The 26,252-nt window shown below is 39.1% G+C and overlaps 2 protein-coding genes and 1 long non-coding RNA gene across 4 annotated transcripts; all 3 read left to right on the top strand.

Annotated features, from left to right (window-relative positions):
• Positions 1–7,844: 7,844 nt before the first annotated feature.
• On the top strand, positions 7,845–10,328 carry LOC147819385 (uncharacterized). The gene is made up of 5 exons (XR_015436974.1): positions 7,845–7,885; positions 8,190–8,243; positions 8,383–8,436; positions 10,048–10,155; positions 10,282–10,328. It is a non-coding gene; the product is annotated as an uncharacterized LOC147819385 (long non-coding RNA).
• A 329-nt stretch (positions 10,329–10,657) lies between these two features.
• On the top strand, positions 10,658–14,048 carry LOC147819386 (uncharacterized). Its single transcript, XM_087172815.1, has 15 exons — positions 10,658–10,697; positions 11,032–11,085; positions 11,200–11,244; positions 11,374–11,427; positions 11,511–11,555; positions 11,657–11,710; positions 12,128–12,172; positions 12,268–12,321; positions 12,443–12,487; positions 12,708–12,761; positions 12,858–12,965; positions 13,072–13,125; positions 13,219–13,272; positions 13,656–13,700; positions 13,789–14,048. Exons 4-15 carry the CDS (start codon positions 11,380–11,382, stop codon positions 13,930–13,932), a joined length of 750 nt encoding a protein of 249 aa, XP_087028941.1. The 5' UTR covers positions 10,658–10,697; positions 11,032–11,085; positions 11,200–11,244; positions 11,374–11,379; the 3' UTR covers positions 13,933–14,048.
• Positions 14,049–14,050: 2 nt separating this feature from the next.
• On the top strand, positions 14,051–25,299 carry LOC111651874 (uncharacterized). Of its 2 annotated transcripts, XM_023401954.2 has the most exons (38): positions 14,051–14,121; positions 14,377–14,430; positions 14,852–14,905; positions 14,985–15,038; positions 15,271–15,324; positions 15,489–15,542; positions 15,719–15,763; positions 15,923–15,967; positions 16,204–16,311; positions 17,495–17,548; positions 17,674–17,727; positions 17,898–17,951; positions 18,108–18,215; positions 18,473–18,526; positions 18,658–18,765; positions 18,961–19,011; positions 19,363–19,416; positions 19,535–19,588; positions 19,709–19,762; positions 19,921–20,028; positions 20,207–20,260; positions 20,973–21,026; positions 21,189–21,242; positions 21,322–21,375; positions 21,505–21,558; positions 21,721–21,774; positions 21,867–21,920; positions 22,074–22,127; positions 22,213–22,266; positions 22,347–22,400; positions 22,482–22,499; positions 22,767–22,829; positions 23,013–23,207; positions 23,339–23,474; positions 23,581–23,687; positions 23,906–23,986; positions 24,090–24,299; positions 24,763–25,299. In XM_023401954.2, the coding sequence occupies exons 8-38, from the start codon at positions 15,929–15,931 to the stop codon at positions 24,913–24,915; spliced, it is 2,403 nt and encodes an 800-aa protein (XP_023257722.2). In that variant the 5' UTR covers positions 14,051–14,121; positions 14,377–14,430; positions 14,852–14,905; positions 14,985–15,038; positions 15,271–15,324; positions 15,489–15,542; positions 15,719–15,763; positions 15,923–15,928; the 3' UTR covers positions 24,916–25,299. The 2 variants fall into 2 exon arrangements, with proteins under 2 accessions (XP_023257722.2, XP_087028940.1); XM_087172814.1 differs by lacking the exons at positions 14,051–14,121; positions 14,377–14,430; positions 14,852–14,905; ... (3 more) ...; positions 15,719–15,763; positions 15,923–15,967 and having other exon boundaries at positions 16,233–16,311; positions 17,674–17,719.
• The last annotated feature ends 953 nt before the right edge of the window (positions 25,300–26,252 follow it).

The following is a 26,252-nucleotide window of genomic DNA, read 5'->3' on the forward strand; positions in this document are numbered from 1 at the left end:
TGTGTACATTCATTTGTGAATGTGCTAACGTTTACATGACAGGTTTCCAGATGAGCTGAGTGTGCTGATGCGTCTGCGTCTGGGTCAACGCTGGTCAGAGGAGAGGACGCTATTGGTTATTTTAGGGCAGGAGGGGGAGGAGCTTTCCCAGCAGAAGGTGGGGCCATGACTCTCCATTGTCGTCAGTGTTCGGGAACACCATAAGTAAGAAAACACAACAACATATACACAAAACCAAGTTTTCAGGGGCTTTGAAGGAGCATTGTTTTTTTTATCAATGTCAGTATAACATTATTAACTCCTGTACGTGGACAATAAGATGATGTTTGAGTGAGTGATGTTCGGATTTGAAAGAGTGTGGGGAAATCAATTGACTAGAAAACATATAATTTATGTAGAAAAACAACAATATTGGTTTGATATTAAGGTGGCTTCTAGGGTCAATATAGATTTTAGACCTAGACAAGTTGCCCCACCATAAACTCCTCAATGAAGCCTGAAAGTGGCTCCTAATCTGGTTTTAAAGTTACTGTGTGTGTCATTATTACAACCAAGTTATTCTCATGGGACATAAAAAACAGTAAAAAAATCCCAGTGTCAAAACTGGTCACATTCAGTCAAATTCTACACACAGCTGCTTTAAGCTGGAGCAAAGCTGTAACAGAAACATTATCAATTTCTGAAACACCAAATCCTTTTTTTTTTTGCTTTAAAATTCTCCCCGGTCTGTCTGATAGGTTTCCTGCTGCTGCTCCTCCTGGACAGACTCAGAGACAGTAGAGAAACCTGTATGGAGGATCTTTGATGGACTGTGGCACAGCTTCTCCCCGTCCATCCCTCTGTCCAGACTGCAGTTTTACCTGGACTGCTGTCTACAGGAGAGCACCCCCTGGTGTCACGGCTCGGGACCACACATCAACGATTTGGGCCCATTGGGAGGAGCTTCACGTCCTCACCACATACCCTTTACCGTAAGCCCCAACCTCACCCGGCACAACTTTCCTTAGGCAGCAGCCCCTCGCTCTTCTGATCCTCATGTCACATTCCTCACCTGGGCCACAGTCCTCCCCTCCTGACCCTGGACAACAGAGGTGGAGGAGGGAGGGCTCAATGTGAAGTTCAATGGCAAATTAAGCAGAACATTTGGTGGAGAAGAAACCAAATTTGATGCCATCATTTCATTAATTTGTTATAAGCATGACATCTACTATAGAAGAGGATTAACATTTTGAAATATTTGTTATCTAAGGATCTCATCAACGATATAATAAAATCCTCTCTGAGCATTTATTCAAAACTTTTTGGAGGAAGTAGGATTTCCAGTACGAATACACTTAACTGTTTTAGAGGGATTTTACTCGTCAACCTTGAGTTGACACATCTGTAGATTTAGTCTCTTGTGTGGATTGAATGTTGGTGAAAGGGCTGCTGCCAAAAAGGCTGAGAGGTCAGTAAAATTGCTCATCCCAGGCCCACATCAGTGACAGCTGTGTTTTCTATAAAGTCTCACCTTCACTTTCCCTCTGCGAGGATCTGCTGTAACAGTCTGGACCACATGGGTAGCAAAGGACTGACACCTGCTGTATAGCAACAGGTCCAGTAGACAACACACCACAGTGTCTGTTGATGTTCACACTCTGAGGCGTGAGCCACTTACTGATGATTAAGTGGTGGACACTGATCTGTCTGGCACTGTGATGACAAAGCAAGCAGAGGGATACTGTATACGTATATGTGTGTGTGTGTCTCTGTGTGTGTCTGTGTGTGTGTATCTGTGTGTCTGTGTGTGCGTGTGTTGTGTTTACATGCTGTCACAACATGTGTGGTTGTGTGAGACTCTGGATGTCTGGCTGTCGAGTTTGTCATCTCTCTGGGCTTCAAACGTGTGGTCAGCCAGCGCTGAGCTCAGTCCTCCAGGGAGGGGTGTGTGTTTTTCAAGAGCAGCCCCCGGAGGAGTGTGTGAGGCAGGCTGGAGCTTTGACTTACAGACAGTAACGTGACAGACAGAGGAGTCCAGAGGTTGTCTTTACCAGAAGCCATGCAGGGAGCTGCCGTAGTGCTGCTGCTACTGAGCTGTGTAAGTCCGTTTGTATCGTTTGTCTTTGAGAAATTGTTGTTGATGGATTCATGTTAAAATGCTGGAACTTGAACTGACAGCTTGTGAAAGAACCTAAAGAATTGTATGTCTTTAGTTTTTGTTTGCCTATGCAGATTAGGAATAGATAGGGCTCTGGAAAGACTGCTGCAAACATTTCATTATTAGAAAAATATTTTCTCCAGACTCTTTAAAGAGTTTGAGACCTTGTTTCAATTTTAAAATATTATTTCCGAGCGTTTGATGACATCTGGGTAATTGTGAATTATTTCCGTTTTGAGTTGTATCTTCTTACTCAGCCAAAAAAGGCTGAAAACAATCAAGATACATTATTGTATAACACTTGACTATTATGTTCAACCAGCTTTTCTCATTCAGTATTTCATTGGGGTTGAGTGGTTTTCTGTAAATGTAGACATTACTGTTGGCTTTGCATTTTTTACCTGGAGCTCAAATATTTCTGCATCAGGTTTGAGGGTTTCCTACATGTACATGTGAGAGGATGAGAGAGACGGAAAGATTTTCACTTCAATAAGTGAACCTCATAAAAGGATATTGAGAAAATGTCACCCTCTTTGTCACTGTTGTATTAAGCATTGCACCGCACAGAAGCTCTCGGGTTTGGCCTTGAAATTAGTTGTAGTCAAATGAGGATGAGGTGTGAGGCCTGACGGTAAAGTATCTCCTGAAGCAGTGATGCTGCTATTTACAAAATGGAGGACACACTTGTCCGGGTATTGATTTATTTGTCCTCCTTAATGTCTGCGTTTCTCCTCATTCTGACTGAGGCCTGGTCTTTGAGCATTTTACAGAAGTAAGCTACAAGAAAAGTTGTTTAGTAAATTATTTAGTTATTTGTTTGTAAGAGTCGTATTCTTACACATCCATGAGTATATTTAGAAAAGTAAATTAATTAAGGTATGCACACAATCATGCTAGAAGTCTCTACATTTCTTCTCTACAACTTTTTTTCTCCACTTTCTCTGGGTGAAAATGGATAAAATAAAATAAAAATATGGCAGTGGTATGTGATCCACAGCACCAATGAGACCAATGAGGATGGAGGCCAGACAGACTCTAACTCCAAAAGAAAAATTCCTTATTCACTCTTCAAGCTCTAATTTACAGTAGTTGAAAGTTATATGTATGTATCACAGCTGTATGGTTTTAAAAGTTCTGTATAAAATGTGTCAGATCTGAATAAGTCTGACTTTGTTGCCCCCTAGCGGTAAAAAAAACACTGTAGCAGACAGCAATATAAACCAACTGCTCCCATAAACATAAAATTCACTGAAGCTGAAAGTCTGGTTACCTTCTGCCTTCTGTATTTGTGTGTCTGTGGTGTGTTCAGGGCATCATCCAGGAGGTGATCTTTGTCTTGGGAGATCCTACAGCAGCTGAGCAGCACTGTCGAGAGAACAGCAGCACATGTTCACCCATGACAGACACACAGGTACAAACAACACACTACTGACAGGAACAAAACACTGGTCTCTAAACTGTTGGGTTTTACTCACAAAGTTTATGTCTTGATAGATATTGTAAACTTTACAACTAGACATGTTCTATCGAACATAACAGACAATAATAAACACAATTTAATTAGCAGCTGAAATGCAGTCTCTTCTACCTGAGATAGTGTGTGTGTGCTAGTACTCTGCTGGTTAAAGCATATGTGCACAATTCCTGTCTGTGTGGAAGCCACACAGCGTCTCAGAGAGGTTCAGCATCATAAAAAATTTTGATTTGTTTTGGACGGTAACTGCATGTTACACTTGAGTGTGATTCCACCAGAAGCACTTTTCTATGGGTGTGTTTACATCTCTGAACATATTCTTGTCACATCATCAAAGAGAGACGAATAATAAACTGTAATTTGACTTTAGAATTTAGAAGTGTTCTTGTCATTCTCGTTAGTGCTACTGTTTATTAATTAACTTTTGAATGCATTGTTGTTTTAGAGCTATTCTACAATGCGACTGAGGATAATAGCAATTACAAAATTGTGCAGAATCTACTGATAAAAACTTGAACGCATATCCTGCTATTAGATCTCTGTTAGTCTCACTAAAGACTATAAAATGGAGACTTAATAAAGAATTTAGCAAACACAATTCATGTTGAGGGTACAGTGTAATGTTTCTCCTTATTTAAACTTTTCCCATGAGGTTGGAGCCATAGATGAGGTGACCGATCAGCCTGGCATTAGAGTATCATCCAGACCAGAAAATTCCCCTCAAAACACGACTCTGCAGGCCAGTCTCACTGAGGTGACACCAAGACTGGATCCAATGAGGAACACTTCCCCTCTGAAGTCACTTGCTGCTCCAGACACAGAGGGAGGAGAGACCAAAGCTGTAGTGAAAACCCAGACTGGCATGGACACTGAACCTACTGGCTCACCCAACAGAGAAATAAACAAACAAAAGACTGTGAGTGAGGAAACAGTTCAAGGTGGAGCTAAGGAACCACAGCCTCTCACTCTGTCTGGACATGAGCAGATTACTAATGGACACCCTCAAATGTCAGGGACAATGAAGGAACCATGGACAACAGAAGGGAGTATTACAATCAGGACTCCTTTTGTACACACACTTCAAACTCCTCAGCACCCAGGACAAGTTGATCAGCCGTCAGGTGCAGCTAAGCAGGGCTCTTCAAGTAATGGTGCATCTGTCGTGGAAAGTGTTGAGACGGCCATTTCAAGCCCAATCATTCAACCTGTGAACCCCACAGCTCCAGGTGTCACAGCAGAATCCACAAGGGGAGATGCAGAAACTGCAAGTGCAGAAATAATTTTCTACAATGGGCCACAGGTCTCTGAGTTTTTTATCACATCTACTCTTATCACAGGTTCCGACACAGAATCAGGGATTGTTGCTTCCACTGTGTACCCTTCATCTGAGGGAAGAGTAATGGAGGCAGGACAGGAGACTTCACCGACAATGGCTACACCTCCAGTTTCAGTAGTCAGTAGTCCCTCCCTTGAAGCCTTTAAAGCAACAGAAGACATATCACCGGAGGCAGCAGTGACAGAGAACTTTGCTGCGCCTCATAAAGAACTAGCCCTGAACCTAACTGCTATAACTCCCACACTACAGAGCAAAGAAGCACTAAATAGCAGGGTCATCACAGCTGAGATGGGTAATATTTCAGCCAGAGAAATTAAAGAAAAAACAGAAACTGAAGACAGGTTGGAAAGTGTTTTACTCAAACCAGAAACATCACCACAACCACGACTTCTCGGTTCAGACGAGGGGAGTGGCAGAGAAACGGATGAAGATGAAATAGATGTAGGGGTGGAGGAGGAAGCTGAAAGAGATGCAGATATAAAAGAAGAAAATTATGATGGTGACACTGATATCTTTGAGGAATATAATCAATCTTCATCTGATTGGATCTCCCAGTTCAGCAATGAAGTCTCCGTAGTCCAATCAGAGACCGAATCTCCGCAGCAGACTGTCAAAGCAACCAATCAGCTCCCTACATACTCAGTCAGACATCATGGGGCAGGCCTAAGACCTGGGCTCAGAGGTCAAAGGGTAAGACATTGTTTACTTTTAACAGTAACTTGTGTCATTATAGGCCTTGTAATACTTTAAACGTCAAGTTTATTCACAATGGTATTGAGGACGTGAGTGTTAATGATGTTATAAATACATACATACAACAATAATCAAACCACATAGGAACTTTTAATCACATTTGTGTGATATTCTCGTCTCATTTTCTGTCGTGACCTTGGATGAAATTCAGTTTGCATGGAGCTGCTTTGATGACTGAGATGGCAACATATACCTGTGTCGATTCTGGCACCTAGAAACGTCACGCAAGTGTGTGTGTGTGTGTTTCCCATCTGTGGCAAAACGGATGGGTTGTACTCTTCAATGAAATGCGTTGTCTCCCTCCTCAGGCTAAACTATGGTACTGTATCCCTGAAAGACAAGTAACCAGTGTTTTTATATCAGACGTTTGCAAACTCCCCTAACTCTTACCCATTGTTGCAAAAGAAAAAAAGAAAAAGAAAGAAAGAAATGCAAGATTCACCAGAATTCAAACATAATAAACTTTCAAAAAGTTTTGAAATGTTTTTAATTAGTTTTTGTCCCACCCTGCTTTTATCAATAAATCATAATGGATTACTGTAACTTTTATTATTTTAGATTATTTTTGACAATTTCTGACAATTATCCAGATCTATTTGTTCTTCCTCACTCTTTCTTCAGGGATTGCAGGGTACTCCTGGACTACCAGGACCACCAGGACCTAAAGGAGACAAAGTATGTGTAAAATTAAAACTACATTTATTTTTGTCTTAACATGTAATGAAATGGCCCATTGTATGTGAAAGTCTTGCTCAGAAACATCTGATTACCCAACATACTGCCCAACTATGCTGCCGTACATAGCTTTTAACTGTTTTTAGCCTCTTTTAGCTTTTTGTTTTTGCTTACAGACGCCTGTCAGTCTCAAATAAAGGAGGTTACATTCTTGAGTCTCGCTGCTCTCACCAAACCCCTATATACTGTAATGCTGTGGGCAGCAGACAAGCTCAGACCACACAAAGCAAGTGTCTTAATTCATAGAAAAAAATCCCCATAACTTTCTTAGAAATGTGTTAACCGTATTACAGATAAGAAGTAGGTGAAAATCAAAATTACATTCGTCTGGTGGCGAACAAGTTATATGATATCAATAGGATTTGTTCATGTAGCTCTGTGTCTCTTAAATGTGTTGGTAGGTTTGCAGTTGTTGTTAAGGCATTGTCTTTGTCACGTGTAGGCAGCTATTTCTCACAAACTTACTGTTAATAGTCTATGATTGTATCCTTAATTCCCCCAACTATAAAATACTAAATTAAACTTTAAATTCTGTCTCCGCACAACCTATATTCAATATCACTAATCAATTAAATATATGAGCCTACATGAAACAGGGAATGGTCTAATAACTTGCCTGCTTTACTTCAACCAAACAAAACTATGGATCCTATTTTCACATACATGACTTGTTCACTAGTTAATTATTGTTTATTGTAACCTGGCTCTTCACTTTGCCAGATGACTATCTTTGATTTATCTAACTGAGTTGAAATATTCTTATTTTGGGCAGTGCTCCTCAAAACTGTAGTCAATGTAATCAAAACAGACATATTATTTTCTGTCCTCTCAGGGCTATCAAGGTGTTATGGGCAGGACCGGGCGGACAGGATACAGAGGCCCCATTGGTCCCCCTGGGATGCCTGCCATTGTCGTATTTAAAACCTCTGAAGAAGCATGGGAGGCTTTCAAGGTAAACTGTTGTTGTGGCTCTACACTATTAACCAGACTACCTCTGTGCTACACACACGTTAAAATGTATGCTGAGAGTATGAATATGGATGATAAAATAACAAATGGCATACCAATTTACTGAAGACACATATGTTTACTGAAGACACGTACAGTGCCAAAGTATTTCCTAATGTTTGCCTAGTTTTATAGATACTGAGGGTTTCTGTTTGTCTATTGGTGTTTTGAGCTTTTGCAAAACATGACATGTGATATGTGTAGTATTACAAGTGAATTAACATCAGTTGCATTATTATAAATAAAATTGACTAGTTTAGACACATATTGTATTACATAGTCACATGTTTTCTAGCACATAATTACATTTTTAGTGCCTGGGTTGTTGTTCTGAAATTGTATTATTTCCACTGCAAGTCTGTTTAAGTGTCACATGTGATATTTTCATGTTGTTTCTTTGCAGAAAAAGAAGATCTACAACAAGTTGGTGTCTTCCTGGCCTGTACGTGTTTATTTTAAAGAACAAACACACTTGAAATCCTTTTCCTGAGGCAACCATATCTTTGGTTACATTTTGTTTAATAATCTGTGTTTTGTTATTATATCATGTCACTGTAACAACATACTTACAGACATGATTACTTTATTTACAGTGAGTCAGTGTAAAGTCAGTATAAAAATACTATGACCAAATGTCTGTGAACATGTATGCATATATGAATAATAGTGAATGTATATTGGTACATGTATACCATGTAGACACGTTGTGAGTGAGGCAAAACAGATGAGTGTTTTTTCATCCTCAGAAACTTAAGGGGCCTCTGGGGCCCCCTGGACCTCCTGGAGATGACGGACCAATTGTAAGTAGACAAAAGTGTTATGGATTACTTGAAAAGGCAAAGTTTAAACAGCTGTCAAGGGTTAAACTTTATCATACCATAACAATGTCAAATATAAATAGACTGTGAAAGGATTCCTGTGGTTCATTTTGTATTCTAGGGGCCACCTGGAATTACTGGGAGGCAAGGACCAAAGGGAGTTCAAGGGAAAATTGTAGGTATCTCTGCTTTACTTTCACCTGATCAGAGTCTACAATGAGGTTTTGTTTGAGAGCATACTGTACGCTGTGCTGACTTCATCACACACCACTTTAGGATTATTTTATTTACACCTCTTCAGGTAGTAGACATTTAGAAAGGCATTGCCAAGCTTCATGTACAGTACATTATAATATGACATGAATCCACATTGAAGTAACTCCTATGATTTTGATTGAAAACGCATTGAGTTGACATATTTAGAAGAAGATGGAATAATGTACCTGTACTGCTGACAAACTGGTTGCTATGGTGCTGCTAGATAGTTACTAGGGTGTTACAAGGGTTGCTAAGGTGTTGCAAGATAGTTGATAGGGTCAGAGTTACACTTGCCCAAAAAAGGTAAAAACAACAGTTTTGGGGAGGGAGGGTGGAAACATTTATATATCCTTCTCGCCTGTAATTGTAAATATTACAATACATTTCCCATAATCGTGTATAGAAGAATCTTGTAATATGATTTGACACACCCCTAAAGTGGACCGTACCATTTCTTAACCTTGACATTAGTTGAATATCTCCTCTGCTGGCCTCACCCCGATCAGTGGCTCATATCTTTACTCCTGTGCGTAGCACAATCAAATTGAGACTCTGTAGGTAAATATAAGTAGCAGTAGCTAACTATCTAGTTTGTTTAATACAATTTACTTTCAGAGTTTCTCAATTTATGTCAAGTATCTACTAATGAACGCTAATGTTAGCTAGTTTTTAACTTTTGCTTTAAGTTACAGTTTAGCTAATTGATATTAGCTAGCTGATAGCATGTCCTTTCATTCTCAATGTTGAATTAAATTACCAATATAAAATGTCAAAGTTTATCTTTTACCTTTTTGATATTAGCTTTTGGAATAGTCACCCCCTTTGTCTCCAGGAGTTTTTCCTCGTTTGGTAATTCAACAATAATAAATCCATGTGTTGAAGGCTAGGTAATTGTATTAGCAATGGTGGAAAGTAATTAAGTACATTTACACTAAGTACTGTTCTTAAGTACAGTTTTGAGGCACTTGTACTTACTTTATACTTCTACCCCATTACATTTCAGAGGAAAATATTGTACTTTTTACTCCATTACTTGGTTCCCTTTCACCCTCGAGAAAAAGACTGACTGTCCCATTGTACAATTCACATTTTGGATAGGTGTCTCAAGGTAGTTGTTATGGTGTATTAGTTAACTGCTAGGTGACCTGGATGGTTGCTAGGCCTTTTCCGGCAGTTGCTGGATTTACATGGTTGTTTGCCATGTTGTAATTAAGTAGGTGTGTGAAGTAGTTGCTGGGAAATATTAGGGTGGCATTATGGGTGGTGGCTATGGTGTAGTTACTGGTTTTGAGCGTTTACAATGGTAGTGAGCATGTGCAAAAATAAATAAATAATACCCCTAAATGCGCTTTTAATAAATATATTACATTACCCACTAAGAATACAATAAAGAGAATGAAATACAATTCAATATCACTGACTTGTAATAAGTAGAACAGAAGATATTATCAAATTATTATCTGTCTTTCTGCAATGAAAGTTCTCATGTCAGCAGCCAAACTGCATCACATGTTGTGTTATGCTCCAGGGCAGTCCTGGACCGCAGGGTCTGCCAGGTCCCCAGGGCCGGCTTGGTAGAGACGGGACCCCAGGAAAGGATGCTGAGGCAGGCCGTCCAGGCTTACCTGGAGAACAGGTAAATCCACTGAGAGACATATAAAAGAAGTATGTGTTTTTATAGTTTGTCTCTCATATGAAATTTCCACTCGTAAGTGCAATCATGTTGCAGCTTTATAAATTCACTTTTTGCTTGACCCTATAGGGTCCCGTAGGCTACAGAGGAGAGAAGGGCAGTAAAGGGGAGCTGGGTGAGTGGGTAAGAGTGGCCTGGACTTCTAATGTTATGGGGATTTAAATAATGGAGGCCCAAGTATGTGTGTCATATCTCTCTGTCTAACTATGAAAGTATTGTTGCATTTAGCTTTTTATTCTTTGCAGCTACCACACACTTTTTATATGTATGTGCTGATCAAATCACATTTTTTCTGACTGTAGGGGTATCATGGAGAGGCTGGACCACAGGGAGACAGAGGACAAAAAGGGCACAAGGTCAGATTCAGGATCCAACACACCTTCAGTCTTTTTAAGGGGTAGAGGACTGAAATATGTGATTGTAATTTCTGTGTCTTGCAGGGAAATAAAGGAGTCAGAGGCCTTGTTGGGCTCCCTGGCTACATAGTAAGTGCAGATGACTTTACTCTTTAACAATGGCTCCTTTGGTGACCCTATCATTATTAAGTTATTATAAAGTCAAGTGTCAAATAAATTAAACATTTTCTTGTGTTAAAAATGATGCTGATGCTGATGCTGATGCTGATGCTGATGCTGATGCTAAGACAAAAACATTTCTTTTTTGCCTGAGTGTACACTCTTCTATTGAACGGCACATCAGCTCTGAGCCTAATAGCACAACAGAACTTCTACTGATGGTTTTGAAGCAGTCACTAAAATGATTCATGGCTTATAATGTAGATGGCTACAGTGCAACATCTGAACGGTCCTGTGTTTACAGGGAGTACCTGGCGCTAGGGGTCCTCCTGGTTTTCCAGGACCATCAGGAACTCTGGTCAGTGCCACCCAGCTCACTGGGTGACAATTATCCATAGCTCTTTAAATAACAATAGCTATGTAAATATTCTAAATCATGAACACAACCATTATTGCTTTTTATTGATTTCAGGGAGAGATTGGATCTCCAGGCTTTAGTGGACCACCAGGCCCACCTGTAAGTTATATAATAATAACAATGTACTTGCGCAGAGACGTTGTACTAAATCAAATAATTGGTTTGGATTAAACAATGAGATTCACTGTCCAAGTAAGAAGAGCATCTTTTAATTTGTCTTCTTCTCAGGGCAAAATGGGCCCCAGAGGACTAAAAGGTGTTTTAGGGGTTAAAGGACCTCCAGTAAGTACACAACTAGTCAATCAAGTTGTAATCCAAATTAATTCATAAAAAGATATTTGTAAAACAATATTTTGTGCTTTCAGGGTCATCAAGGTGAACTGGGACCTAGAGGAGCAGCTGGCCTGCAGGTACACTTACAGATGTTCTGTCAGAGACTGAATAATGATAAGCCTATGACATTTACTTACCTTAATATAAGTCTAATCTATACGTACATGCATTGCTTTAGGGAGAGCCAGGTCCTGGTGGTATAGTTGGATTTCCTGGTGTCCGTGGCCCTCAGGTAAAACAAGACCATTTGGTCAGATTCAGAAAAAGAATCACTGTGTTACTGTAACCAGACTTGCGTTAATGGTGCCTGGGGATTGGACTTAAATTTGGTCCTATACAGGCCATGAACATGGGACAAAAATTTATAAACAAGTTAGGCATGAAAAAGAAATTCCTTGTTTTTGAGAAGTAGACTAATAGTCTTCAGTTGGGTTGGAGGGTTACTTTTCTATTTTGTTCTATAATTATGACCAATCTGTAATGTGTTTTACTTTCATGGAAATCTTTTGAAAAAGTAGATTAAAAAATAGTGGGTGTCTGTTTGGTAAACATTCCTCATAAACTCAGCAGTCGTACTTCACAGATTTATCACATGAGAGAAAAAACATTTTGAATTAAACAAAACCAACCTCAATATTTTTACTCTCAGGGAAACCCAGGACCAGATGGACCTCTGGGTCCAAAAGGGGACCCTGTAAGTACCCTTAAAGAAAAGAATCGGGAATAAATATTGAAATCCAGCATTTGCTTGCAGTTATTTTTTGGGTTACCCATTGTGTGTTTCACCAGGGTGATCTAGGAGATGAAGGAGCAATAGGAGAACCTGGACCACCTGGACTTAATGTAAGACAACAGGAACAAAACTCTCAAAGGGCATTATTTATTAGCAGAGAAGATATGAACTTATATATCATGAGTTTATCATGTTGGAGTTTGACTTCATTGTTTGTCTGTGTAATTACAGGGAGCCAATGGGAATCCAGGAAAGCCTGGACCCTCAGGTGATCCCGTAAGATTACTTAAAGCAATTTCAATATTGACTTCAGCTAAAATGTTTATAATCTATAAATCTATGGCAATATATAATGAACTTTAACATTACTGTAACATATACTGTAACAGCCCTAAATGTGCAGGTGTTTTCTGTTTGTGTGTGTGTGTGTGTGTGTGTGTGTGTGTGTGTGTGTGTGTGTGTGTGTGTGTGTGTGTGTGTGCACTTTCTCTATCAGGGGTCTAAAGCTAAGCGAGGTGACAAGGGTGAGTCAGGGTTTAAGGGAGACCTGGTGAGTTTGATCATTCCTGTCTGTTCAGTTGATTGTTGATCTGATCATTTACCAGATCAGTGAATCCGTTCAGTGTCTTGTTGTATGTGTGTACAGGGGCCTCCAGGACCTCCAGGTAAACAGGGATTAAAGGGGCGTAAAGGCCCATCAGGATTTGAGGGACTTGGAGGACCAACAGGGCCACTAGGACCTCCTGGACCCAGTGTGAGTGAAATGAACTGAATGAATAAAGACACTGAAGATGCTATAGCGACTGTAATGATCAAGTTTTGTTTTATTTTTTTTATTTCTTTTGTCATTTTTATTGTAGGGTTTTGATGGCATCATGGGGGAGCAAGGGGAGCAGGGAAAAGATGGACCAAAGGTGGGTGTGACAAAGTTGTTAGAATCATCTCTAGAATGTTTTTTCTATTAAAAAATATATTTTGTGCTGTTGTTACACATGTATGTTTTGTAGGGAGATCGAGGGCCAAGCGGTATTCAAGGAGCTCCTGGGCCTCGAGGTGACAAGGTGGGTACAAAGATGGATGCTGAATGGGTTCAGTTATGTGGAATTAGTCCAAAATTGACAGAAAAAAACAACAATTTTTCTTTATGTCAATAGCATGTGTAGAATATATACACTGCTCACACCACATTAATTTGTCATTGCTGTTATGAGAGAGAGGGAACAGATTCTTTTTTTATGTAACTCTAGTTCGGTACCAGAAATTGAATTTGAGAAAAAAGGACCGACATACAAAATACTGCTGTTACACTCAGGTCACCACAGGTGTCACTCCTTCCTTTGTCAACTGACAGTGTCTGAGCTGATGCTGTCTGTCACATTTACTTTGGAGTTATTTCCAGCAAAAATGAAATCCTAATCAATTATGGTAATTTTTCCCACTGAAGGGTCGAGAAGGTCGAGCAGGATTTTCAGGATTGCCGGGTCCTATTGTGAGTTTGAATGAGTGGAGGATAAATTCATTCTAGATGCTGATCATTGTACTAAACCCATACTGATGACGATTGTTGTATTTTGCAGGGAGAGATGGGAAAATCTGGAGAGAGAGGACATGAAGGAGAACCTGGTATTAAGGTTCCCATGTGGTTACACTTCTTATTCTGTCCTTATGTGACTGCAGTGTTAAGTCCAAAAATATATTCACTATTTATTTTTTATTTTTAATGTGATTTTATTAACAGTTTAACATGAACTTGAAGCTTTGGAATATATTTCTATCATTGTATTCATAGATTGTTGACTCTAGTCTACATGTCTATTTTATTTTAATTTAATTTCTGTTTCTGTGTGTATAAACTGTTTATGTAGGGAAAGCCTGGAGTCCCAGGGGTGACTGGACCTAAAGGCCTGAAGGTGATCACAACTAAGCATTCATAATACACACCAGAGAAAATTATGAGCAACTAAGACTAATATCTCGACAAAGATGTTCTTTTTGTACATTTAAGCATTGGCCAGTGAATGTCTTGTGAGCCTTCATGCCAGTATAGTTAGAGAATTTTTTCAATCAGTCACATATTTCATCCACTACATCCAAAAAAGAAACACACACAGAAAAAACACTGCCAAAAGATCATCATCACACCGTCTGTATGTATCCCATCATAGGGAAATCAAGGTCATCTGGGAAACAGAGGACAGGATGGAGCTCTTGGAGCCCCGGTAAGGCCAAGCACCAACAATAAGTTAACACTCTAACTTTGTCCAAACACCCATCACCTCCTAGAGTTCCTAAATGAGATGTTTATGCAAATTTAGCTGTGGCTACATTTGCATGAATCTCCATTTGCATGTAGTTGCATAAACTTTATACTGAACGTTGTGTACCCTGGACTGATTTTTCCACATCCATGCCATGGGATTTATTCATGGAAATATGTGTAAAACTATAAAAGTGTTACTAAAAACACAGATCAGTACATAAATTAGGAAGCTCAGTCAGCCCCCTGCAGTATTTCTCCTATAGATTGAAATTATGTATTCTCTTTGTTAAGATAATGGTCTACATTTCTCAGAAATTAATTCAAAGGAGTAACCAGGATACAGAAAGATACGTGTTGAACTAATATCATCTTTCAATTAGGGCCCCATTGGTGCAAATGGACTGAATGGGGAAACTGGACCTACAGGACCAAAAGTGAGTTTTTAACTCTTTATAATAATAATTGAAGTAAATTTTCTCACAAATCTGACACTATGGAAAATATCTTCCACAGGGATTACCTGGAAAGACAGGAGCTCCTGGCCTCCAAGGGCATGTAGGGAAGGGTGTAAGTAACTCATTACCTTTGTCTTATTTTATTACATGAAAGGCGAACACTTTTCTATCAGGCCAAATGGCAGTAGTTGCAGGGAAGTAAGAGGCAATTATTTATGTATTCATATGAGATTCTGGGGTGCCACCACACTCTTGTATACAAATCAGTACTCTAAATTATATCAGGATGTGATGTGGATGGGAGATGTTAATACATTTAACTTTAAATTTGTTTCAATCAACAGGGCGAAGCTGGCAGTAGAGGAATAAAGGGGACACAAGGAAAGCCAGGACAGAGAGTAAGTTACACACTATGACAACATGGCTTCTTAGGATGCTACAGTGCAGACTATTTTGCAAAACCAAAAATTTTACCAGACATAGTATAATGTATAATACAGTGTCTGTGATATTTTAATTGTAATAATGGTGCTGAGATTAAAGGGCTGTTTGTTTACTTTAGGGGGTTAAAGGTAAAGAAGGCCCCGGTGGACTTTCAGGGGGTGAAGGACTAAAGGTATGAGTAATCTCAAAGCATTGTATTTAGTCATACTGTATTGTATTTAGACATTCATCTGCATGTTCATCAGTCTGCATCATTCTGTCATACTGGTCAAATCTTTTCACTCAGTTGCCCACTCATGATATACATTTTATGTTTCAATTTAATGTGATGTTGACCTTGTTCTGAAGGGTAAGAGAGGCGAGGAAGGACCAAGGGGAAAACAAGGCCGTCCAGTAAGTGAATTATTTCCTGTTATCAACTCCAATGCCACAGTTTATATTGTATCAGTGCAACTTTATACCCTTACATTATCAATGCACTGTCAATTAAGTGTTAGTGGTTAAGTGGTCTTCCAAAATCCTTACTAACAAGTGTGCCTTGCTGTGCTTCAGGGTGAGATGGGCATGTCTGGACCACAGGGATACAAAGGACCTCCTGTAAGATGATTTCAAGTTTCTTCATGAAAAATATGGTTGACTTTAAGAAATTCTGTATGGACATTGTGTGCATTATGTTGTATTCAATTTGAAGGCTCTTAATGGAAGACATAGATGTGCTTCCTTTCTATCAGCTTATTTCACCATAAAATGCAAAGAAATTGAACAGATGTTGAATAATTGTTGTGCTTGGTTTGAATGTATTTCTATTTCTATGAATATATTTTTTCCTCCAGGGTATTCAGGGTAACATTGGACCATGGGGTGAGATTGGGCCCCGTGGCCCTCCAGGTGACGGGGGGCCACAAGGTCTAGTGGGCCCTCGTGGAGTTACAGGTTACCCAGTAAGTTTATTTTTATTCTTATGTTGTCAAGTTTAATCTTTAGTTTCAGTAGGTAAATTTTGTTTTAGAGCAATTACATGTTGTTGGTCTCCAGAAGTGGCACATTTCCCTGCAGCCAAACTTTGTGATTTCATACATTAACTTGCTGTAGAGGAATGAAAAACAAGCTCAAATGCTCAGAGCCACCACCTGCCTGTCAACGTAACCACCAGAAGAATTAAAGGAGAAAATAGGCTAAAAATGAAAACAAACAAAAATCAAAGATATAACTGTCCAAAATGATTAGGCTGATTTTATGTGGCTAATTCCACCTATGCTGCCTACGTCAAGTCTGAATACCCAGCGGGGGACACGGTGCACAGACACTGATAACATCAATGATGACTACATTACAGTCATCTCTTGAATTAGGCCATGCCAAAAATGAATCATTGTGCTCTAGCGCTGGTCTGGACTTGCTCTTCTCAGTCACACTTATGTTCAACAAGTCAAAATGCCAACCATAAAAAAAAAGATGATCTTTTATACTAATTTCTTTTGAGTTTCACTTGTCTGTTGGCCAACAGCAGACCTCTTGTGACGTTCGGGTGATGATCCATGGTGTCATAGATTATGCTCGTACTTCAAAAGTCTCAAATTTAAACATGCTATATTAATTTAACCACCATGGTTGTGTATGCAAATGAATTGCCCCATTCATCACTATATTTCAAAATCTTTTTTAGGGAACACATTATATATGGCTAATTTTGTCTGTATTGATTGACAATTTGTGATATATTTGTCTCTGGTGACAAACTGTACTTCAAAACTATGTCTTAGCATAACCAGAGCTGTATTCATATTAAATTCATATTGTCTAATTGATCATGATAAGAAATTATCCTTTTCACATATTTTGGCTATATTGACACATAGAAGTTTGTATAATTGTGCAACAAATGATAGAACGTTTTTTTCAAATGATAAAGATCACATAAATTAAATAAACAACAACCTGTAAATACAGTGAAATACAAATTTTAATTAATTTTAAGATAAACAAAACTCACAGTTCTAAGCAAAAAGTTCTCTAAGACGAGTTGTTGTGTACGAGCTTTGTGTCTTTCTATGTAGTGGGACTGGCATATGAAGTACATCAATCTTTTTTGGGCAATCATTGCTTCATTCTCTCTACATTTAGGGTAAAGATGGACCCCAAGGACCAACTGGAGCAGCTGGTGTCAAAGGATATAAGGTTGAGTTTTTCTTCTACTTAGCACTGTCTGTTTAAATGCACCGGTAGTTTGGAGTGGTCTGTGAAGCCATTTAATGATTCATCACTCAGTGGCTTCTGTTTGTCTCTACATGTTGTATCTTCAGGGATCAACAGGGACTTTGGGGCAGGAGGGAGCTGCTGGTCTCGATGGTGAGGAGGTAGATTGATTAGATTGTGTTGCTCACAGATTTGATTTTTATCTTTTGTATTTTAACTTATTAAAAAAAAATAAACTCAGATTATCTAAAAACACAGGTTTAGTGGCCTATGCAGTCTGTAGTTTGACTGTATGAAAAGACATGCATAACAATGTTGCTTTTGTGTTTAGGGTCCAGTTGGATTGAGGGGACCTGAGGGCCCAGCTGGACAAAAAGGCATATCTGTGAGTAAATGTCAGTTTGTGAATGTGTGTTTGTAAATATTTATAGAAATAAAAAAATCTTGACCTTTGATGATATTTCAAAACACAGCATGAGTCACACACACGCCCTGCATGTAGATTGAATATGATTTTATCAATTTTTACTTAATAATACAGGGTGATAAAGGGAACTCTGGACCTCCTGGACAGAAAGGAACAAAAGGAGCTGAAGGTGACAGAGGCAATCAAGGGCTGCAGGGAAAAAAGGGGCCACCAGGGAAACAGGTGGGTGAGGGTTAATTAGCTTTGATTAAAATTGTATTACATTGGAGTTACCTTGGAGGTTTTTTTACTCAGGGCAGTGTTATCCGCATCCTTAAATCTTCCGGTCTGTTTCTACTCTGAAAATTCATCTTAAGAATCCTCAAAATCCAAAATTCAGGCACTCTTCAGCCACTGATCTGTAAAATATTAATATGGACTAAAAATGAATTAAAAGAAGACACTGTGTTCCTCTCCATTCTGTCTACCCTCATTTGCAGGGATACAGGGGTGCACCAGGAGACAGAGGAAAACAGGGGGTTCCAGGGCTCAAGGTCAGTCGTGTAAGCTGTTAGAAACAATGATGAAGGATATTACCTTAGAAATTAGATTGTCTTTAATGTCAAGTCAATGTTGAAGATCTGGCAGAAGATTTCTGATGATGATGACAACAACGTTTTCACAGGGTGAGCCAGGCACCAGAGGTCCATCAGGCATGCCTGGACAGTTTGGACCAGGAGGCAAGACCGGGGCAGCAGGAGTCAAAGGCCAGAGGGGGCTCCAGGGACAAACTGTTCGTAATACTGCTGGATCTTTTGATTGTTAATGATGTCAAAATTTTGTAGGTGGCCAATAACTATCAGTCCCTGCATCATGAGCACATCATGTGATGTTCATGTTATGTATAAAATATGTATAAATGTTTGAACCTGTTTCAATATTACACAACTGGAAATAGACTCTGTAGGTTTCCTTCTTCTCATTTCAGGGCCCCCCTGGTAGTATAGGTCCTACTGGACAAATTGGACCATCAACAACAGTATGTTTGACTTGACATGACATTGATGTATTTATTATTATTACTACAATATTCTTGAAAAACTCCACACTAACTACTTTTATAACAATATAAAAAATGGCTGTGTTGACTTTGATGGGTTGAAAGTTACAATTTAGTTACATACAGGCCACACTGTCTATATTTTAAGTAGGTATGTTAAATATGTTATGTTAAGCCCTACAAGGTTGTAACTTTGATTTATGTCATACAAAACAAATGTATCTTGACTTCAGGTATGACCTTGACTGTAACCATGTTTTATTTTTAATATTAAAAAATAAAACTTTACAAAATAAAATACATGCTATAAATACCCCTCTGTTTTTTCAGGGACTGCAAGGCAACAGAGGTGTTGATGGCAAAACCGGAATCCCTGGACTAAAGGTGTGACGTACCATTCATTCTGATGCAGTGAAATGTTCTCACTATGGGTTTGATTTGTCCATCTATAGGAATTAATTGATATCTAATGCTGTCTCTGCTGTGTGTTTGCGCAAATCAGGGCCGTCACGGTGTGAAGGGAAAACCCGGTCTTCCAGGCATCACAGGAGACATGGTGGGATTTCATGATCTGTTGCAACCTGTTGGCATTGTTAATCTGGTCAAGCATATTTAATGGTGTGCATGAAGATGTAACGACAGTGACACAATGTGTATAATCCTCTGTATTTCCCAGGGAATAAAGGGTCAAAAAGGTGCAAAAGGAGAATCTGGGACACGAGGCACAGTGGTAAGATAGCTTATTTGAACTCTCAAGGATTGGGTTTGCAATTCTCAGCTTTTGTAATTAGACCTTTAAGTGTTACTGAATGGTGTGATATTTTATCAATTCCAGAAATCTTTACTTTAGTTGTTGTATAATTTAAAGACTGTGACTGTATTTCTCAGAGCACACCAGGGAAGATGGGGTTCATTGGCCCCCCAGGTAGTAAAGGTCGACCTGGACCTGCTGGTCCTCCTGGGCTTCCAGGAACTAAAGGAATTCAGGGACCAAAGGTAAAAGGAAGCCAACGCTAAACTCAGATGAAATCTAAAGCAGAAACTGTATCTCTTAATTCTTAAAGTAAAGTTGTCATAATGGAGACACAGTTTCCACCTGCCTGTTCACATGACAAGCTATAGTTTTTGATCAGCAGCTGAATTGTGACATTTATTTCCTGTCACTTTCTTAAAGGGAAAAAGAGCCCAGTCTGGAAGGAAAGGGAAGAAGGGGGGCCGTGGAAGAACTGTGAGTTTTATGATTGTTCCAATTCAGATCCCACAATACAAATATTACAGAATCCTAATGGAAATTGAACCTACCTACCTACCTCTACCTACCTTGGTCTCTCAAATAGAAAATGAGACAACAGGCAGAACTAAAAAACTATACATATTGTATATAGTACTTTAAGTTTACATGTCTTGATACTAACAAAACCCTACATTCACATTGTGTATAACACACTATCAAAGGGACTTAATGCAAGCTATCCTGATCTTTGTCATTGATTTCCTGAAATCCACCAACCAGCTGAGTTTCAGGAAATATGGTCACAATCTCCCCTTCCCCGATTTACGGCATTGAAGTGTTTTGCAGAACATTATGATGTCACAGTAAAGTTGACCTTTGACCATTTGAATATTAATTATTATCACTTCATCATTTTATCCTGTTAGACTTTTGTGTTAAAGTGTATCATAGTTAGTGTATGAAATTGCGAGTTACATCCAAAAATGTGTTTTGTCAGGTCACCATGACCTTGATTGTTGACCTTTGACTAATGAGTTCATCCTTAAATCCAAGTGAACATTTGTGCCAAATTTGAACAAATTCCTGAAGGTGTTACTGAGAGAATGGGACAGACGTATGGATTTAATTACTCAATCTACAGTCTACTTTGGGCCTGTCAAAGTCGAATCCTGGACCTTAAGTTCTTCTAATGAAATCTGGTTTGTAGGGAGCTAAAGGCCTCTCGGGGAAACCAGGACCTGCTGGAAGACCTGGAAAACCTGCAAGTATCCCTTTACACACATACTGTAAAATACTTAAATTTATGTATTTATATATAAATTCAATTACTGCTGCAGGAAACTTGCTCACTTCAAGTATTAAAATGACATTAAAACTGAATGACGATGATTATTGGTTTCTTGTTTTGTGATTATTTTCTCAGGGCCTGAGTGGTTTGGACGGGTTACTGGGGGTTGAGGGTAATGAAGGAGATCCGGTAAGAAAAATGTACCATGCTGCAATTTACTTTGTTGCTCAACCTTTTTACTCAGATATCTCCTGTGCTCACCCCAAAGGGTGATGTTGGTTTCAGAGGAGCGCCTGGAACACCTGGCCAGCCAGGCAAGATGGTAAGCTCAATAAAGTCATGGATAACATGCAATCATACAACGTAATAAAGATTTTCTTCACTCATAAATATCTGTTGTATTGTGGTTTACAGATGCATTTTGTTGTAATACATACATTTAAAATTATAGGGAAAACCTGGGCCTCCTGGGATCAGGGGAAACATGGGAGCAGGAGGGTTTAAGGTACAATATAATGTGATTTATTTAAATGTCAGGTGACAATTATAATTATATCCATGTTAATCTTAAATATATGTATAAAATGATTAGTTATTGTACAATTTTATCTCTTCTTTTCACTGTGCTAAGAAATGTGGCTTAGCGGTGTCTTATTGCATCTCTCAGGGTAAAACTGGACCAAAAGGAAGACATGGACCTCCTGGACCGATTGGGCCAAAGGTATACAAGTTTGTTTAACAGCACAATATAAAGGACACTAACACACATGGCATAATACCTGTTCATCTGCTTCATCACTGGTATTGATACAGGGTATTCCAGGACTGAGAGGAAAGAAGGGTGAATCTGGAAATCGTGGTACAAAGGTAAAAGTCAGGCATACAGTTTAATTCATGTCCACACCTCACAGTGAATGGGGTTTCTGTAACAGAAATTCATATTAACACATAAATTCTAATTGCATGGTCCGAGAGTTATATAACTGTTGTGGGAGCAGAATGTTTTTTCTTTATATACAGGGTCTCCCAGGTGACACAGGGATCCTGGGACCAATTGGGCCACCGGGGCTAAAGGTTGGTTAGCATTGTTTTAAATGTAAAACAGTTTAGATGCAATAGCATAATTTCATGTTGATCACATTTCTAACTTGTATCTCAGGGAAATCCTGGTTTGCAGGGACTGAAAGGTCGAAGGGGTCGTAAAGGACGGCAGGTAAATTTTGTTTTACTTTTCTTTTTGTACTGTCTTTATAAAAGGTGGCAAATCATTAATCAATTGACTGATTTTCTCAGGGGGTCACTGGTCATCGTGGTGTACCTGGGCGAAAAGGCTTCCTTGGACTTCCTGTATGTTGTTTTGAAAATTTTGATTTAAAATAGTTTACTGAAATATTTTACTAAAGTAATTTTTTATTGTCTTTTATACAGGGTGAGCATGGAAAAAAGGTGAGAGACAATTTATAACCTTTTTCTGTTTTTGTTGTTGTTGTTTTGTTGTTTTTGACTTTCTATGGTTGTGGATCTTCATTGACCTGAACTGGTCAAGAGTTTTTTATATTTGTTTTTATCAAAAAAAGACACTATCCTGACATCACAGTTTTGGTTTTCAATTTGAGTAAGTTAAGCTTTGTAGTGGATGGTCTATAGATAATTGTAGTTGCCTCTTCTGACCCTTGGGTGCAAGACAGAATGATTGTGTTTGGACCTTAACAGGGAGTGAAAGGTGTCCAAGGCAGGAGAGGACTAAAGGGAGTGAAAGGAAAGCGTGGACCTCCAGTAAGACATTTTCCAGACACAATACAAGTAAACTGATGTAAAAATGTTTGACCTGATCAACGAACTGAACTGCAACATACTGTAAAGGTTTAAAATGTATTCGAAGCTTGATGGCTGTGAATACTGCTTATTGGCCAGTAGCTTTGTGCCATGCTCCTAAAGTCAAAGTCATTTCTTTCACAGGGAAAACCAGGTGCACCAGGCAAACACAGGCCTGCACAAAGACGGCGATCAAAACTTGAGTCAAGTCCGGGTCAAAGAAATGAGCTGAGGCCCAAAACAAGAACCAGCACAAGATCTAAACTGAAAAATGTGCCCAAGTCCAGACAAACACTGACCCTCCTGAGGAGAGGACAACAAAGGAGAGGACAACAAAAAGTTGGTACAAGCTTTCTTCTCATGTACACTTTATTTACAAATGTTCTCGTTTTGCGTTCAATTGTTCTTTATATTCAAGGAGCTGTATTATGATTGGTTGTTGTCTCTATGAATGATGAAATCCAATGTAGAGGCCCAGGCCGGTGAGGAGAAGACTGCTTCAAGGAGATGAGGCGGAGGAATCCTTCAGCTGGCTCCTGGGAACCAAAGATGACCCTGCCACCACCTGCCATGAGCTGGGACTCGTGCATCCACATCTGAATGATGGTGAGGGTCTGAATAGAGTCACATGTTGTAAATCCGTAACTGACAATACACTGTATGAAAAAAAAAATTCTGTGATGGACAAACACTCAGGGTGATTATCTTTCAGGTTACTTTTACATGGACCCCAACCAAGGCTGCCCCTATGATGCTCTGAAGGTGTTCTGTAACTTCACAGCAGGAGGAACCACCTGTATTGACCCTTTAAAGTCTCAGGTACACAGATTTTTCAGTTGATGTTAAGTAGAGGAAGCAGCATATACTGTATATAAAGTTGTTTACAAAGACAAAAACAAATAAATAAAGTGTGGGCTTACTGAATATTAAAAATGAAGCCCGGGAAGGAAGGGCATAACTATTCACTAATTTTGATGTATGGAATTAGGTGGTGCTAAGAATGGCTTTAAAAATATAAATAATGCCATATTGTGTAGATTACACTTAGGTGGGAACCAGAAAGGCAAAAATCAAGAAGATCTCTCCAGTGGTTTAGTCACCAACATGGTGGAAACAAGGTAAGACTGACTCATTTAAGGACTGAATAAGGAGCATTTGTTAAATCTACGAACAGTGAACAATTTCTTCTGTCTTAAACTGAATGATTTCTTTCTCCTTTAGTTTGAGTATGCTGGTGTGGATGTTGTCCAGCTGAGGTTCCTGCGGTTACAAAGCCACACATCTTTCCAGCACATGACTGTCAGCTGTACAGCAAACCACTCCATTACTGCTGCCACAACTAATTCAACCAATAGGAGCATTCACCTCCTGGGAGACTCTGGCAAAGAAATTGGTTCACACCTTATGACAGTGTCCAGAAAAGGCTGTGAGGTAAGACTAAACTATTTTATTAGTGTTAGAGCGATGTGCCGAGGGCATCCCAAGAACAGAAACTGAAAGACACAGATGTGCGTGTACTGTAGATGTAGCCCTTTCTTTTTCAATGAAAGGATCTACCAGTTTATTAAGTGCTTACAAGGATTTTGGGTGTAAGTTAGCACAAATCAGGGAAGTACGATTAGTGTGAATTCATCAAACACTATCTCAACATTGCCTATTCTTCCTGTATTGACACTTGGCACTTTCCAGGTAATTGCAATATAGATACAGGGACATAATTAAAAGGAGATTTAATAAATCAATAGGAGATTTAAGATTATGAGCAGATATTTTAGGCTCCAGGAAAAATAATTTCCCACCCTGCCATTCTCTGCCATAAAAGGGTTCAGTCACCAGAACAGATTATAAATTCAAGAAGAATCCATGTCTCTTCAACCGGCTGATTATTTTGCAGGTGGAGGTGGTTGTGAGGGTTCGGGGGGGCACTGAGCAGCATCGAGGAGATATGGAGTTGCTTCCCATCAGAGATCTGGATGTGGAGATGAGGGGACTATCTCCCCTCAGCCCTGAGACTGCTGTGGTCCTGGGACCCCTCTGCTTCTTGTGACCAATGAGTAGTGTGTGTGTGGCTGTTTGTGTGTGCGCCTGTGTGTAATTAAACTCTGTAAATATCATTTTCATAGCGAAAGCAGGGATATATGATTTTGAGATATTTTACATGGACAGTTTTGTTAGGATTAATTTACTCAGTGTTGTACTGTATTTTGTGTGTATTTATTGAATTGTCAAAAACTGAATGAATTGTAAGAGTTTACCATATGAAGCATTATATAAATGTTTCTGAAATGTTAATGTGGCACCAAATGTTCAAATCAAATTGATGTGGTATTTAATTTTTACAAGTCAGTGTTTTCAGTGTCTCATCCTCCACACAGGGGAATGATGTGCAACACTATCAAAATAAAATGATTGTTTTAAATGTGGAATGAAACTGAGTCATGCGAAACTGATTTATTTGTACTGAATACCATACAGTACCATACATGCAGAACTTATTATAGTTCTTTCCTCTGTGTTCATTAAGCAGAATAAGCTCACACACAGTAGGAAATGAAAGACTACTACTTGTACAGTACCAGTGAATTGGCAACAGGTCAGACTTTCAGGCCTGTTACCAGAATGGGAAATGAAAGTTTGTTTGGACTGCCAATTCCCAAGTCTCGAAGGTCAGGGATGTCCAGAGGTCAAAATATAGTTGGGCAACAGTTGCCATGCAATTTGTGTGACCATGGGCACATTTTAAACATGTACGGCCATTTTGATTGGGTGGGACTGTCTGAGCGCATCACAGAGTGTTATGGCAGGAAACGCCTGCAGCCTACGCAACTGAAATGGCCTGAGTCACAGGGTAATTTCTACATACTGACTCATGCAAGTATGATATGACTTCCTTTTACTAAATGCATGTTGACACCAATCATGATCATGTTTGTGCCCCTTGATCATGCACAAATCAGTCTGGAAGCAAATCTGTGGTTATATATGTGCTCTGTTAGAAAGGTCATTTTAATAGATAATGTAGTTGTTCAGGATTTTTGTCAATGTGTCCTTGTGTTTTTTCATAAAGTCAAAAATAATTTTGAGAGTTCACTGCTGATTGAATGTGACTGAACTCATTTTTGAGAATATTTCAAATCAGACTGCCGTTTACCTCTGGGTATTCCAAAGGTCCTCAAAAATATTATCTACAATTTCTGATTTAATCTATCCACAACATAGGCAGAAAACCGTGGTACTCCATTCTGCCCCTGATTGTCTTTAAGTACTTGTTAAATTTTGTCAAGTGTGGCAGTGGCCCTCAAGGGACATGCATATAGATCTACATGTATTACAAATAACAGAGATAATATAATATTATCATGATTATGCACATTAGAGCTCAAC

The sequence above is a fragment of the Seriola lalandi genome, unplaced genomic scaffold (assembly GCF_002814215.2).
Source record: "Seriola lalandi dorsalis isolate HSWRI2012SDOR001 ecotype SW California unplaced genomic scaffold, Sedor1 jcf7180002053835, whole genome shotgun sequence".
Classification (NCBI taxonomy): Eukaryota; Metazoa; Chordata; class Actinopteri; order Carangiformes; family Carangidae; genus Seriola; species Seriola lalandi.

Bases quoted from the DNA above. Each gene is read 5' to 3' on its own strand.
- LOC111651874 (XM_023401954.2), top strand. From the start codon at position 15,929: ATGGGCATGTCTGGACCACAGGGATACAAAGGACCTCCT. The intron at 16,312-17,494 runs GTAAGTTTATTT...CTCTACATTTAG, and splicing joins GTGGAGTTACAGGTTACCCA to GGTAAAGATGGACCCCAAGG. The intron at 21,921-22,073 runs GTAAAAGTCAGG...CTTTATATACAG, and splicing joins CTGGAAATCGTGGTACAAAG to GGTCTCCCAGGTGACACAGG.
- LOC147819386 (XM_087172815.1), top strand. From the start codon at position 11,380: ATGGGCCCCAGAGGACTAAAAGGTGTTTTAGGGGTTAAAGGACCTCCA. The intron at 11,428-11,510 runs GTAAGTACACAA...TTGTGCTTTCAG, and splicing joins TAGGGGTTAAAGGACCTCCA to GGTCATCAAGGTGAACTGGG. The intron at 12,173-12,267 runs GTAAGTACCCTT...GTGTTTCACCAG, and splicing joins TGGGTCCAAAAGGGGACCCT to GGTGATCTAGGAGATGAAGG.